At 42.4% G+C, this 15,955-nt stretch overlaps 1 protein-coding gene across 1 annotated transcript in view; it reads left to right on the top strand.

Moving 5' to 3' along the window:
• The window catches only part of LOC122793540 (probable protein S-acyltransferase 23), a 711,842-nt gene that overhangs the window by 577,514 nt on the left and 118,373 nt on the right, over nucleotides 1-15,955 (top strand). The window contains exon 9 of the mRNA XM_044061673.1: nucleotides 2,435-2,607. Within this exon, the coding sequence (XP_043917608.1) occupies nucleotides 2,435-2,607 (173 nt within the window). The remainder of the gene's footprint in view (nucleotides 1-2,434; nucleotides 2,608-15,955) is intronic.

Below are 15,955 nucleotides of genomic sequence, written 5' to 3'. Positions count from 1 at the left end.
ATTTTACACACACACACACACACACACACACACACAAACGCACATATAAATACTAAGCAGAAATGACCAAAGAAGATGTATTCTATTTACACTATGATTTGCGGAAGTAACTTTATTGACAGTAGATTAGCAGCATAAGACAAATTTAACATCCCTTTTGAATCTGCATCTCCTTTGTCGTTAAGTGCTTTTCAGAAAAGGCAAATTAATAAGGCAAAAAACTCCAATTACATGAATACCATATAATTTCCAATATCTTCCAAATCACATGGATTCATACCTGTCAACCTCTTAGCACAAGAAATCTGGAAAAACCCAAAAATAATGAAGGGGACAAAGGCCCAAAATCAAGGACAAATTATTCTTAATCACTTAGAATGTTGATAGACTAACAGGCTTTGCATTAGCATGCATTTATAAAATGGTATGAAGTCTAAAACTCAAATGATTATTATTTAGTGACTGCAATCCTGTCTCAATGACCTGCATTTATAGTTTTCTTGCATCAAAATTACAAGGGTATAACAAATCCTACAGCATATGAGCTGTAGTATACAAATTCATTTTTAAACATTTGACATGTTTCTCACACAAGGACACCAAATGTCCCAGATTCAAAGACATAAATCAAACTAAAAATTTATGAGTGATTGCAGCGTCTCTCCTAGTCAATGTATGGTGAGCAAGCCACCATCCAAAATACAGGATTCCACAGCCATGTTTTCATAAAAGAAAATAAACTGGTATTTTACATGTTGACCCACTCTATTTCTTTTTTAATGTTCACAAGCTTCAGAGCTTGCATTTCCTGCCAGTTAGCTGAGGGCAGCTTCAACTATCAATTATTTCAGTAATTCTTACTTCACCGGACTCTTTGGCTGTACATTACCACATCTGCCGAGTCCAGTGAGTAACAAAGAAAAATGTTTGGATAATAATACAAAACTTGAAGTGCTCTAATTGCAACAAAATCTACACCAGTCAAGTCTACTTCTCTTTCGTTTTGTAATCTTGAATATTGGTGCCAGGTCACATTTCAGCAGTTGTTTTAAGTGGTGGCACATCCTTGCCCTATTGTTATGACACCCTTCTTTACTATTCTTGTGAATTCAGAAATTAACCGATAGAGATTTGTCATGAAGTCAGTCAGTCAGTCAGTAATGCTGTCAGAAGAAGAAAGTGCTAGTTTGAACAAGAGACCTACCCTAACTATACCCAGGTTAGGGAAAGGCTGTTTGGTGGTGTGAATCATTTCTGTATGTTCTAGAACAGATGTAAAATGACTTCAGGCCTGGGCTTTTGGAAGTGTTAGTATAACAACATAAAGTGTAAAGGTGAGTCATGTAATATAGAGGAGTATGATCAGGTCTCTGATCATAATGAATGCCAAAAAATTCTCCTTGACAACGAAGCTTAAGAGGTGAATCTTGGCATCTTTGTCAGGAGCACATAATTTAGGGTTACGATCAGAAATCCAATCATAATTCTTTGTAATGCATGGAAATTTATTTGTGTCGTGTACTACTTTTTCCAGAAAAAAGTACAAAGAGTTTTGCTGACTTTTAAAGCTGGTAAAGTACTTAGCAAGAGCTGTCAGACAGCTAGAACCATCAGTGAAATTTTTTGTATAAAATCACTGGCAAGTCATAGGAATAGATAGCGGGCAGAAAAGGAGCTGTTTTGACTTCTGCTGCTGTTGTTTGCTGACTTACACTGTCAGTTCTTAGCGAAAGACCCAATCATAATAGTGTTTGGGGGGTGCTTCACAGTGAAGGTCTGAAGTGCTTAACTGGTTTGTTTTTTCCCAATACTGGAGTGTAATCATGATGCTCCGTGCACTACATCAGTCCCCTGAATGGGAGTTGGTGTGACCTAGTGCTCTTTTCTGCTACTTGAACAATTCACAAATGTTGCCAGAGAAGTACAACTTTCTGTATCTCTCATTCATAATAAAATAAGGAAATGAAATGCCAGTCATAAAACTGATGACATAGAAGTGACAGTAATGCAGTATTGTAGGGAGTCGTGCTTTCTCTTGTCTACAGCATGGAGTCTAAAGGTGACAGACTAATGCCACGTAGGGAAAATAGAATGTTATGCTCCATAGATAATATTATCACACTAGTACAGAACTAGTGCAGTATGAAATACTTGTACCACTGTCTAAGTAGCTGGAATAAAGACTTTAATAAATTTCTTGGAATTTTTACTCACTTCATGGAATGGGAAAATAGAATTTAGGCCTTTGGGTCATTTATCAGTCAACGGTCTTATGTATAATGTACTGTAAATACATACAGTAAGATTCACTTAAAGTCAAAGAAGATTTGCTTAATTCTGTCATTATATTTTACATTACTTTGTAATTAACATGAAACAAATTCTCTGTTTCTTTAATATTGAATTATACTTTTTCCACCTAATTATTATTCAGGCTGTTTATTTGAACACATGGAAATGGGGTCAGAACCCTCTAAGCCGGTTGTGCCACACTTGCCACCTTGTAAAACCTCTTCGTTCCAAACACTGTCGTGTCACCAATCGATGTGTCAGTTACTTTGACCACTACTGTCCATACATCTACAATGATGTGGGCTACAGAAACAGGTAAGATTTGATTTATACTGAGCCATTTAAAAGTTACTAAAAGCATAATGCTTCTTTTATAGTTGGTAATTTTCAACTTTTTGCATAACACTGTAGATTTCCTGAATTTGTCAGATTGCAGTAGCCTGGTAATGAATCATCTAATCTCAGACGATTCTTTCCTCATGACAGTCAAGGAGATGGGCATGCAGGTCTAGTACATTTTGTTCAGAAAATCAGACACATTTAATGGTTCAAAAGGTTAAATAAGTAATTCACACTCTATGGCAGCACCAGCAGCCATATCTGTGCAACAAGACAACCAGACCAATCTCGTTTGAACAAGCTTTAATTTACATGCGTATTGCAGTGGCCTACAGCTCTAAACACTATGCATTTTCTATTGGCTTATTCAAGGTGTTATAAAGCTCCTTCTCCATTTTCTTAAGCTAAGATATCTCTGAATAAATGTATAGTAACTATGCAGTACTTATCTGCAACAAAACCATGTTTGGCCAGAGAAGTAACATCTTCAGTGGATTCAGTGAACTACCAGGGCTTCAGTCTGTTACTGCTCTTGCAAAGAGAAAAGTTTTAGTACTATCTAATGTAGTCCTTTAGGCAAGGTAAGTGTGGCTTTCATGCACACAATACACACATATGGCGGCTACTGGTAAATATAAAGTTTTCACAGAATATCTGACGTGTATCAAAACACCAGTAGGTGCAGGTTTCTTAACTGTAATTTCTACAGAAATGTCAACTGTCTCTGGCAACATACATATGTAAACTGTTATGTTCCTTTCTAACCCTGCAATCTCCTTTTTCAGGTTCACAGACTTGCACAGTCTCTGTGAATCTAACTCTTAATTAATGATGCCACATAAATGAATAATTACCAATGATCCTGTATAAAACATAGATGATGTGCAACTCTCACTTATTCCAGTGATCAGTCTCTATTCATCCATGTAATTCTATGCATGAAGGTGTTTGGGATTCTAGTTAAAAGTCTACCTCTAAGTACATTTTTGTCCTGGATTTTTGTTTTCATATTTGGTATAATCAAGTCAAATGTGAACCTTCATGACACACATTCCTAATGGAAACAAAACTGCTGTAATAAGTGGAATAATTCTGTAGTTAAGAAAAACTAGTCATCTTTATTTCCAGACTCACCTTTCATTTTCAACATCCCCTCCTTCTAAATACATCTCTTTGCCAGGTTATCAGTTGGAGCATAAAATAGAGTAATTGTCACAAGACAGTTTCAGTTTCAAATCCATCTCTAGACAAACAAGGTCCATTTTCACAAACTATTATTTCTGAAACAACATGCATGCTAATACTTTGTTTTATTTTTAAGGGTTACTTGAGTAATAGAATTCATTGTAGACATCTGTTCACATTGGGTGAACATCTATCTAAAATAAAGCATTTCCCAAGGAATATGCAGTCATAATTCATAGGCATTGTAGACCATGATTTCCCTTACTATTGCAAGTATAAAGTTGCACTAGGTGATGAGATTCTGTTCACTCTATTCCCCCCAGGCATCTTAACTTCATCATCTATATCCTGATCCTTATATTTCTTTCTTTCTTTCTTTCTGGATTTTCTAGAATAACCTGGCCGCATCATTTTTAGTAATACAGAACAAGTCTGGAGTGAATAGGGTTTTAGATCCCCATGATATAGACATTTAAGGTTAGTCTTCTGGCAGAATATGGCATAAACCTGGGCACATGTATTACAGGCCATGCATCTGGCACATATTAATGAATATATGACAAAATGATATCCTTAGCAGTACATCATTAAGTTGGTTCAGTGTGCTTCTGTGCATTGTAAATAATATCTAACATCAGTACATGATCAAGTATATCCATGCCGGTAGAATTTTCTGGAAATGGTAAACTGTTCAGTGATCCAGAATTAGTGTGCCTTTTTCTGGTCTGTAAACAACATCAGCAGAGACCGGAGGAGAAAAGCTTCACAGAAAGCATACTTAGTTAACAAACATTTCAGTACATTTTGTATGACAGTAAAATACCTACAGGTGAAAAACAGAATGATGGTATATATATAGAAACATTCGGGTACCTTTGTTAGAGTGAGACAGAGACCATCAAACAGTATATAAACTTCTACAGAGAGTCAGATGGCTCATCCGTCAATGTTCTCAGTAACACTCAGTAACACAGTCCACTGCTGTACTTTTGATACACATGTGGTGTCCCACAGGGCTCAGTCCTGGGCCCACTCTTGTTTGGCATCTACTTTTCTGAAGTACAAGCAAACACAGGAGGGTTATGGCTGACAAAGTTGATGACTGCAAACTGGAGTTGAGAACACATCCGACACAGATATCCTTCAGAAGGGTCTCACAGAAACGGATAACTGGTGCCAGAGCCATGGCCTCAAGTTAAATGCCAAGAAATGCATAGTCATAAAAATAAGGTTACCCTAGCTACCATATAGGTGGCAATCCCTGAACACAGAAGAAGTTATTAGGGACCTGGGAACCCAGGTTGACAGTAGCCTTTCATTCGACACTCATATTGCTAAAGTAGTTAGGAAGACCTTCTACATTGCCCACCTTATCATGAAGGGATTCACATCTAGATCAAGGGAAGTCATAGTCTCCCTATACTCATCACTCATCAGACCAATGATCGAGTACAATGCCCCATTCGGAATGTATCTGACCCGACACTTGCAGCAGCTGGAGAGGCCACAAAAGTTCCTCACCAAAAGGATAAAGGGTCTCAAAAATCTGTCTTATGCTGCACGACTGAAAGAACTCCAGTTATATTCAGTTGCGTACCGCTTACTCAGAGGTGACCTATGCCTGACATACAAGGCCATGTCAAACCCAGATTTGATGAATATGCTTCATCTCAAAAATCTAGATCCTCAGAGCCACAAGGGTGGGTGACTTAAACCTCGACACGGTTATTAAGATTCATCACCCAAAGACTCCCTATGCTATGGAACAAAATCCCGGTTTATGTGAGGCAGAGCACCTCGCTGGCCTTGTTCAAGAGGAATCTTGACCAATGGATGGGAGATCGCAGATACACCCAGGGGTTACCTCAGTGTCACTGCTCGACAGAGGCACAGCTAAATAATGGGCATAGTTTCTCCAAACTAAGGGGTGGCGTAAGCCACAAAACTATGGCTAGGCTTATAAATGCCCTCGGGCAGATAGCCTAGTATGAACCTATGAACCTATGAACCCGTTTGTGAAACAGGTTTTATATCATTAAACAGAATGATCAGTAGTTTGTTATGTGTATTTATGGTAAAATCATAACTATACAACTAGTTATGAAATATTTGATTTCCAGACATTATGGCTGATCCTTTCTTATTCAGATGTGAATTATTTCTCAGCAGACAGAGCATATGAGGTATCACATTACAGGGCTTCTAACTGCCACTGAATATTCGGTAGTGAAAGCACAGAGGAGCAGCTCGCTGCTTCTTCTTCTTTTTCTTTCAGCTGTTCCCATTAGGGGTCGCCACAGCGGATCGTCTGTTTCCATTTCTTCCTATCCTCTGCATCTTTCTCTGTCACACAAACCACCTGCATGCCCTTTCCCACCACATCCATAAACCTTATCTTAGGCCTTCCTGTTTTACTGTTACCTGGCAGCGCCATCCTTATCACCCTTCTCCCAATTTACTCAGCATCCCTCCTCAGCACATGTCCAAATCAATGGAATCTCGCCACTCTAGCTTTGTCTCCAAACCGTCCAATCTGAGCTGACCCTCTAATATACTGATTTCTACTCCTGTCTATCCTTGTTACACTCAGTGCAAATCTTAACCTCATTAACTCTGCCACCTCCAGCTCTGACTCCTGTCTTTATGTTAGTGCCACCGTCTCCAACCCATATAACACAGCTGGTCTCATTACCATCTTGTAGACCTTCCCTTTCACTCTTACTGGTATCTGTCTGTTACAAATCACTCCAGACACTCATCTCCACCCACTCCACCCTGCCTGCACTCTCTTCTTCACCCCTCTTCCACACTCACCATTACTCTGAACTGTTGATCCCAAGTATTTAAACTCATTCACCTTCGCCAACTCTACTACCTGTATCCTCACCATTCCTCTAGCCTCCCTCTCATTCACCCACATATATTCTGTTTTAGTTCTGCTGACCTTTATTCCTCTCCTCTCTAGACCATATCTACACCTCTCCAGGGTCTCCTCAACGTGTTCCTACTCTCACTACAAATCACAATGTCATCCACAAACATCATAATCCATGGCGACTCCTGTCTGATCTCGTCTGTGAACCTGTCCATCACCATTGCAAATAAGAATGGGCCCAGAGCTGATGCTTGATGTAATCCCACGTCCACCTTGAACGCATCCGTCACTCCTACCACAGACCTCACCACTGTCACACTGCCCTGGTACATATCCTGTACCACTCTTACACACTTCTCTGACACTGCCGACTTCCTCATACAGTACCACAACTCCTCTCTAGGCAGTCTGTCATATGGTTTCTCTAAGTCTATAAAGACACAATGCAACTCCTTCTGACCTTCTGTATACTTCTCCATCAACACCCTCAGAGCAAACATCGCATCTGTAGTGCTCTTTCCTGGCATGAAACTGTACTGCTGATCACTAATCATCACCTCCCTACTTAACCTAGCTTCCACTACTCTTTCCCAAAACTTCATGTGTGGCTGATCAGTTTTATCCTTCTGTAGTTACTACAGCTCTACAGATCACCCTTATTCTTAAAACTCCATACAAATACACTTCTCCACTCCTCAGGCATCCTTTCACTTTCCAAGATTTCATTAAACAATATGGTTAAAAACCCCACTGCCATCTCTCCTAAACACCTCCATACTTCCACAGGTGTGTCATCTGGACCAACAGCCTTTTCATTCTTCATCCTCTTCATAGTTCTCCTTACTTCCTCCTTGCTAATCCATTGCAATTCCTGATTCAGTATCCCCACATCATCCAACCTTCTCTCTCTCTCTCTCTCTCTCTCTCTCATTCTCTTCATTCCTCAGCCCCTCAAAGTACTCTTTCCGTCTGTTCAACACACTTTCCTCTCTTGTGAGTACATTTCCCTTGTTATCCTTTATCACCTTTACCTGCTGCACATCTTTCCTAGCTCGGTCCCTCTGTCTAGCCAATCGGTACAGGTCCTTTTCTCCCTCCTTAGTGTCCAATCTTTCATACAGCTCACCATACGCCCTATCCTTAGCCTTTACTACCTTTCTCTTCACCATACGCCTCATCTCTTTGTATTCCTGTATAATTTCTTCATTTTTCTGACAATCCCACTTCTTCTTTGCCAAACTCTTCCTCTGTACATTCTCCTGTATTTCCTCATTCCACCGCCAGGTCTCCTTGTCCTCCTTCCTCTGTCCAGATGTCACACCAAGCACCTTTCTAGCTGTCTTCTTTACCACCAATGCTGTGGTTGCCCAGCTGTCTGGTAGCTCTTCGCTGCCACCCAGTCCCTGTCTTAACTCTTCCCTGGACTCCACCTTACAGTTATCCTTTTTTAACTTCCACCATTTGATCCTTGGCACTGCCGTCACTTTTCTTCTCCTCTTCTTGATCACCAGTGTCATCCTACAGACCACCATCCTATGCTGCTTAACTATTCTTCCCCTGGCACCACTTTGCAGTCTCCGATCTCCTTCAGACTGGCCCTCCTGCATAGGATATAATCCACCTGTGTGCATCTTCTTCCACTCTTATACATAACCCAATGCTCCTCTCTCTTCTTAAAATACATATTCACCACAGCCATGTCCATCCTTTTCGCACAATCCACTACCATCTGACCTTCTGCATTCCTGTCCTTAACACCATACCTACACATCAACTCCTCATCTTCTCCGTTCCCTTCACCAACATGCCCATTGAATTCTGCTCCAATCGCCACTTTCTCACCCTTGAGTACACCCTCCACAACTTCATCCAACTGGTTCCAAAATTTTCTTTCTCATCCATCACACACAAAACTTGTACAAGAACAACTCACTATCTCCAAATAATGAAGAAATATATCAATATAGTGTAGAAAAGTCTTCAGCCTTTGAATTTGTATTTCCAACTCTTTTTTATGGCCATAGTACATGTTTACATTACAAATGATATCGATCATTTAATAAGGTTGCCACATTTGGTAAACATTTTATTATAATAATCAAGTGATCAAAAAATGCTTTCAGCTCACTAGTATTTGAAGAAGATGGGAGCTTCATGATGGTTTTTACTGCAGTATCTACATGACATTATCCCATGCAGCTAGTACGTCTCAAGTATTGTACTTATATTTTCAGAAAGTCATTTATTTTTCTTAAGATATAAACCTGCATCCTTAAATTGTTTCACTACTTCCTCTAGATTCTGATGTCCTTCTTGTGTGGGCACAGTAACTAGACTGTTATCAAGATAACTGCCAACATTTGGCACACTGTGTTACAAATAGTGTCTGAATTAGAGCAAGTGTAGACAACACTCTGGAAGGTAAATGGTGTAGCACACATCTTCCATTATGAGGTGAGATTTAGGGTTGATCATTTTTCAGACTACTCTCCTAAAATATCTGATGTGAAGTTGCTCAATCTCGCTGTTTGTTCTTACATGTGGGTACAGAGCCGATCCATTTGCTCCAAGCCGGCCAGTTTCCAAGCTCAAGATCTTTCAGTAGCTCAAGGCACAGTACCTATCCCATGATGCTGTCTGACTATCCCTCAGATCTAGTTTGCCGCTGCAATGGATCGCAAGTCTTCAGTGTGCTCGGGACAGTGAAGGTTTATTAAGAAGTATTTTCTACAGCTAAATTTACTTTTTATATATATCTGTCTGTTTTTCTACCAGTATTCCCTTGTTATACTGTCTTTTTTAGGGCTTTGTCCCTGTTTAGTGTGCTTTATTGGAGCAAGTTGCTCTTGGGCCTTGCCCTCCCTTCAGTTGGTTACATCCTTTGCTATAGTTGTAGAGGGATCGGTCAATTTTCTCCCCTATCCCACTTTTGGCAAGATTGTTATTAGATTGTTATTGGATTGTACTGTTATACTTTATATTATCAGGGATCTGATAATTGTGCCTTCTCTGTGTTTCTCTTCTTTGTTATTGGATTGCACTATTGTACTTGATATTATCAGGGATCTGATAATTGTGCTTTCTCTTGGACATGATGGCTGACCAAAAGCAAAAGTCCAGATTTAAAAGATGTGACTGTGGTCAAAAAATGTCAATCACAGATAACCACATTTCTTGAGTTTATTGTTTGGGACCTCTTCATTTGCAGGATGATTGTTCCATGTGCCACTCTTTTAGGGGTAGAGTTTTGTTAGAGAGACATAGGAAACTGATTGATCGAGGTCTCTTAACACCTGAGTTTCAGGAAGCTTTGGACAAGTCCGACCAGACCTCCAAGTCTTCAAAAGAGTCGAAGTCATCTCAAGTGTCCTCGGAGGCTAAGCTTTCAGCTCTGAGCACCTCTGTTAAGGTGCGGTCACCATTTCCTAGGTCTTCGGAACCATGTGCTGAACCAATGATTCAGAGCCAACCTTTGGTTTTGGAGCCGATATTGGAGACTTCAAAATCTCCAATACTTAGGTCTGTAGCTTCTTTGGCCCCTTCAACCCGCTCTTCAAGGATGTCAGATATTGATGTGGACCGTGTAGTGCAGAGGCTCTTGGAGAACCCAACATTGGCTAAACTGCTCTCAGCTTTGTCCCAACTGGGTTCGAGCCCTGTTCCCGCCCCATTGCCTGTGACTACTCCTCCTCTGAGCCTACCCAGGCCTTCGGAGCCGAAGGCGGAAGATGTGATGGTTGTGGAACCAGTGGAGCCGAGTCCTTTTCCAGTGACTTCAGTTCCACCCACCCTGACATCTTTGGTGCCGTCCGAAGAGTCTCAGATCCAACACTCTCTCGTCGGTTCCAGGGGGGAGAGTCGAACTGACACTTCGGTTCTGACACTTCCCCTCGGGGCTTTGGTGCAGGTGAGTTCGGCTCTGTCCTTGGGTTCGGAGCCCTCGGCCTCAGCACCTGCGAGGCCTCAGTCTTCTTCAGAACTGGTGGCCTCCTCAGGCCGAGACTCTGGGGCCTTTGATGCCATGAGGAGGGTGTTGTCTACTCAGACCCACACTACAGGTCTCTCCTCTTCCTCCCTGAAGATGCCAAGTTCTGCCTCTTCATCTAAAGCACCTACTAATTGGGTGAACCCTGCTCTACTGAAACTTCACCAGATGCCCCCACTGATGAAGTTCCCAGAAGGAGACTATGCAAGAGGAGGCATTTGGATTCCCCTCAGGAATCCTTGACATCAGACACCGACGTAGAGGAATCGGAGGGATCCCCACAGTCCCCCTCGGAGGATGTCTCCTTTGCGGACATCTTAGAAATACTTAAGCAGAGAAGTGACTGGCAGTCCATTCACCCTACTGAGGATGAGTCGGTGCTCCTGAAGGCCTTTGGGTCTCAGCCCCCCATCTCCTGGGTTACTCCGCCCTTCGACGAACTAATGGAACTGGTTGCTCGAAGGGCATGGGAGTCTCCTGGCACCATGAAACCAGTCCCTCAGAGACCCAATAAATTTATCACTGCCCCTCAAGAGAAATCGTTCCTCACCAAAGGAGTCCCTGTTGATGCCATGGTGGTGGTGGCGGCAACCACCAAGAAAGAGATGTCAGAGACTTCTTCTACTGTCTATCCTCCTAATAAGGATTCTAGGATGATGGACAGATATGGGAAACACATTTTTAGTTCTGCGACATTTGCCATAAGATCTACTTGACCCATTTTACTCGCCTTCAACGAGATCTCCTTCAAGAACTCGGAGATACTGTAAAGGGTAACACAGATGAGGCTATTTTGGAAAAGGTTACAGCTCAGCTTTCTACCCTTAATTCTGTCATCCACTCATCCATGCGGCTCATTTCCTATGCAGTTGAGGGATCAAGTCGAGCAGCAGGTTCAGCAGTTGATATGCGGAGACAGTCCTGGATGTGCTCCTTTGCGGAAGCCTTCAAGTCTTCCTTTGTCAATACCCTGTTTGATGGCTCTTCATTGTTTGGGCCTAAAGTCAAGGAGACCCTCACTAGGTGTGAGCAGGAAGGAAAGACTCTATCAGCCGTAGGAGTCCATTTTTCCATCCCTACTAGACCATACCCCAAAGGCAAAAAGGTGGAAAAATGTGGTTCCAGAAGTCCCAAGGAGCTTTCCAGAACACACATAGTAAACCCCCCTTCAGGGACAGAGGAGGGAGCAATAATGGAAGACTCTGCTTTGGCAGCGGAGGGGGTCCGCAGAACCAGGGTGACAGGGAGCAGTTTCCTGGAAAGCCCTATCAGCGCTCCTGAGAGGAGGCCCGACTGGAGGCAGTTGGGGGTCACTTAGTTTTGTACCCAGATGCCTGGCTAGGAATTACATCAGATTCTTGGGTACAAAACATAGTTACCAGAGGTTACCTCATTTCCTTTGTAGAACCCCCATTACCCACAAAAAGAATCCCAGATGTTCCACCCGGTCTGAGGAATCAAGCAGTCACAGAAATCCAAAACCTGCTAGAAAAAAAGAGTCATCCAGCCAGTCCAGGCAGACCAGATAGGATCCGGAACTTACTCCAGATTCTTTTTAGTTCCAAAGAAAACAGGGGACTGGAGGCCCATTTTAGACCTCAGCAAACTCAATACATTCGTAAAGAAGGAGAAGTTCCAGATGGTCACACTTCAATTGATACTCCCGTTCCTAGGAACGGGCGATTGGATGTGCTCTTTAAATCTCAAGGATGCGTACTACCACATCAAAATGGCCATACCATCCAGAGATCACCTGCATTTCCGGCTGGGGGCCAGTCATTACCAATTTCGAGCTCTGCCCTTTGGTCTCACTAGAGCCCCCAGAGTGTTCACCAAATGTATGGCAGTAGTTACGGCTCACCTGAGGCATCTAGGATTCTGGGTGTTTCTGTATCTGGACGACTGGCTCCTACCCGCCACCACAGGCTATCAACTCATTCAGTCCAGGGATCTTACGATCAATCTCTGTTCTCGGTTAGGAATAACCATAAATTTTGAAAAATCTGCTTTATTACCATCGCAGCATATCTCATTTATCAGAGCAGACCTAGACACTACCACTGCTCTGGTCAAATTACCTCTAGAAAGAGTCAACTCTCTAAGAAATCAGGTGTCATGCTTGTTACAAGAAAAGAAAGTACCTGCCTCTCAGGTGTTAAAACTCTTAGGCACAATGGCAGCTTCCCTCATAGCAGTACCTCTGGGCTGGATGCACATGCAGATACTCCATTGGTTGCTTTTCACCCAGTGGTCCTACCAACAGCTCCCGATGTCATTCAAGATTCTGTTGACAGATGCTTGCAAGAGAGACCTTCTCTGGTGGTTGAACAGCCACCAGGTGACAGTAGGTCGACCATTTATATTACCCCCTCCAGTAGCCACGGTGACCACGGACACTTCCCTGATAGGGTGGGGAGGGGGCTTTTTCAGGGAAAGACTGCCCCAGGCACCTGGTCAGAGATGGAATGTCATTTGCACGTCAATGTCCTTGAGTTGAGAGCAGTGCTTTTAGCGTTACAGCACTTTCATGACTCTCTACCTCAGGGGACGATTGCGATTCAGACAGACAACATGTCGGTGGTCTGGTACATCAACAAACAGGGGGGAACTAAATCTTACCCTTTATGCTGAGAAGCTTTGAGGATTTGGAAGTGGACTATGTCCACCGGGCAGTTTCTATTGGCAATGCACATCCTGTGGAAATCCAACGTGATAGCGGACAAACTGAGCAGAGTTATTTTGTTAGTGGTCCCTCAAACAAAATGTGGTGGAAATGATATTCCACAGATGGGGTCAGCCTTACTGCGACATTTTTTGCCAAATGCAGAAGCTACTTTGCCCTGAACCCTCCACTGGGGGACAGTCCCAGGGATTCACTTGTGCACGATTGGCCCTTGGGTCTCCTTTATGCCTTTCCTCCAACCCCACTGATTCCTATATTCTTGCTGAAAGCAAAGGGCTCGGGAAGGACAGTTATTCTGATAGCCCCTTTTTGGCCTCGGCAGATATGGTTCCCCATTCTTCATCAATACCAACTGGAAGAACCTTGGTTTCTGGACCCAGTGCCAGACCTTCTGACGCATTCGTCAGGAGTTCTTCACCCCTCTCTTCAGTCCCTCAAACTGACAGCTTGGCTGCTTCTCTTCCCAACCTAGCCAGGTCATATAATCTGGCTTCTGAAGTACAACATATTCTGGTTTCCTCCTATAAAGTTTCCACTAGGAAACTGTATAATAGTAAATGGAAACATTTTGTTTACTGGGCCTCTCAACGCGATATTGATCCCTGTGTTGCCCCTCTTGATATGGTTCTGGAATTTCTCTGATTTTTCAGGAAGGTGTGCAGTGGCCACTGTTAGAGTTCAATTGGCCGCTATATCTAATTTTCACTTGGGGATTGAAGGATCGAATCTTATGTCACACAGATTATGTAAAGCCGTTTTGAAAGGGACTCATCACCTAAGGCCACCCATCAGACAACCAGTTACACCATGGAACCTAAATTTAATATTTTCTCAACTGATGCTTCCCCCTTTGAGCCTGCATCCTCTTGCCCCTTGAAGTTCTTATCTTGGAAAACATTATTTTTGGTGGCTATTACTTCAGCTCATAGAGTTTCTGAACTTCAAGCTCTTTCTATTAGCCCCCCCTTACTTGGTATTTTTTCCTGATAGAGTGTCTCTCAGGACAAATCCCACTTTTCTTCCGAAGGTCTGCTCCGAGACTAATCTGAATCAGTCTATTGAGTTGCCCACTTTTTTCAGACATCATTCTAATAAAATGGAGTATATGCTACATAAACTTGATGTCCACAGACAGATGAGATTTTACTTGGACAGAACAAAGGATTAAAGAAAATCTGAACAGCTTTTTGTCTCTTACGCTGATAACAAAAAAGGGCTATCTGTGTCTAAAGTTACCTTGTCTAAATGGTTATCAGATTGCATAAAGTTTGTATACTCTTCAACTAATCAGACCTTAGAATACAAGTTGAAAGCTCATTCCACTAGGGCGGTATCCACATCTCTAGCTTGCGCAGCTCGTTTGCCTTTGGACACCATTTGTGCAGCCGCCACTTGGTCAAAACCACATATGTTTATCACTCATTACAAAGTGGACAGGGCCTCCAGGGACAGAGCTTCCTTTGGTTCCACTGTTCTCAGGAATGTACTCCCGTGAGCCACCCAGGGTTTGGGTGCTTGGGACGCTACCTACGTGTAAGAGCAAACGGCGAGATTGAACAACTTCACATAAAGAAGTTATATTCTTACCATAACGTTCCATGTGAGTTGTTCATCTCACCTTTGTTCTTACATTTCCTCCCCTCCATCCCCCTCCAGGTTCTTGAAGACTGGTTACGACTGGAGGTCTGGTTTGGTTTGTCTACTGTCCTTTACTTCTACCAGACTTTCTTCCCGTGGTTAACTGTACATATATGTTTTTATATATACACATACTGACATTTAGGGTATGTTAGCCTGTTCTTTTTGTTCCTGGATTCAGCAAACTAGATCTGAGGGTTAGTCAGAAAGCATCATGGGATAGGTACTGTGCCTCGAGATACTGAAAGATCTTGAGCTTGGAAAGTGGCCAACTCGGAACCACTGGATCAGCTCTGTACCCACGTGTAAGAACAAAGGCGAGATGAACAACTCACATGGAACGTTATGGTAAGAACATAACTTCTTTTTTATGTGTTGATAAATTTGATAACTGTGATCCCTGTAACAGTAGTGAGAATAGGTCTTTCATTCAGGGTCTTCTTTTAGCTTTTCCCAGTTAGGGGTCACCACAGCAGATCACCGGTCTGCTAATGACTGGCAGTGGATTTTTACAGTGTCGAGTTGCCAGCCCGGTGCCCAACCTTCAAAGAAGGCACACCCACATACTCATGCACCTATCTGCATGTCCTTAAAGTTCACTCGACTGCGGAGAGGGCATGCAAACTCTGCACAGAAGGCGCTCCAGCCAAAAATCAAACCGGAAGACCTTTTGCTGTGAGGCGACAACACTAACTGCTGCACCACCGCGGCTTTGCATTTTTCATTCAGGGTATGGTCTTCTTAATTAACACTTAACTTGCAGTTTCCAGGCATTGGGTTTCTGTACTATTAGACTACTCAAGACATTTCAGAAGTTATTTCAGTAGTGTATTTATTTCCTCTTCTTCATCAGCACACATCACATAAGGATCTGATCTAAGTATACCTGTAGTCCAGTTTTTCAAGCACAATTTATTTTTTTAATGAGGCTCCATGTTTAATAAGCAAATTTTCTACA

Source organism: Protopterus annectens, chromosome 2.part0 (assembly GCF_019279795.1).
Source record: "Protopterus annectens isolate FY-2018-M chromosome 2.part0, PAN1.0, whole genome shotgun sequence".
Lineage (NCBI taxonomy): Eukaryota > Metazoa > Chordata > Ceratodontiformes > Protopteridae > Protopterus > Protopterus annectens.
This window is presented reverse-complemented; position numbering and strand designations above follow the sequence as displayed.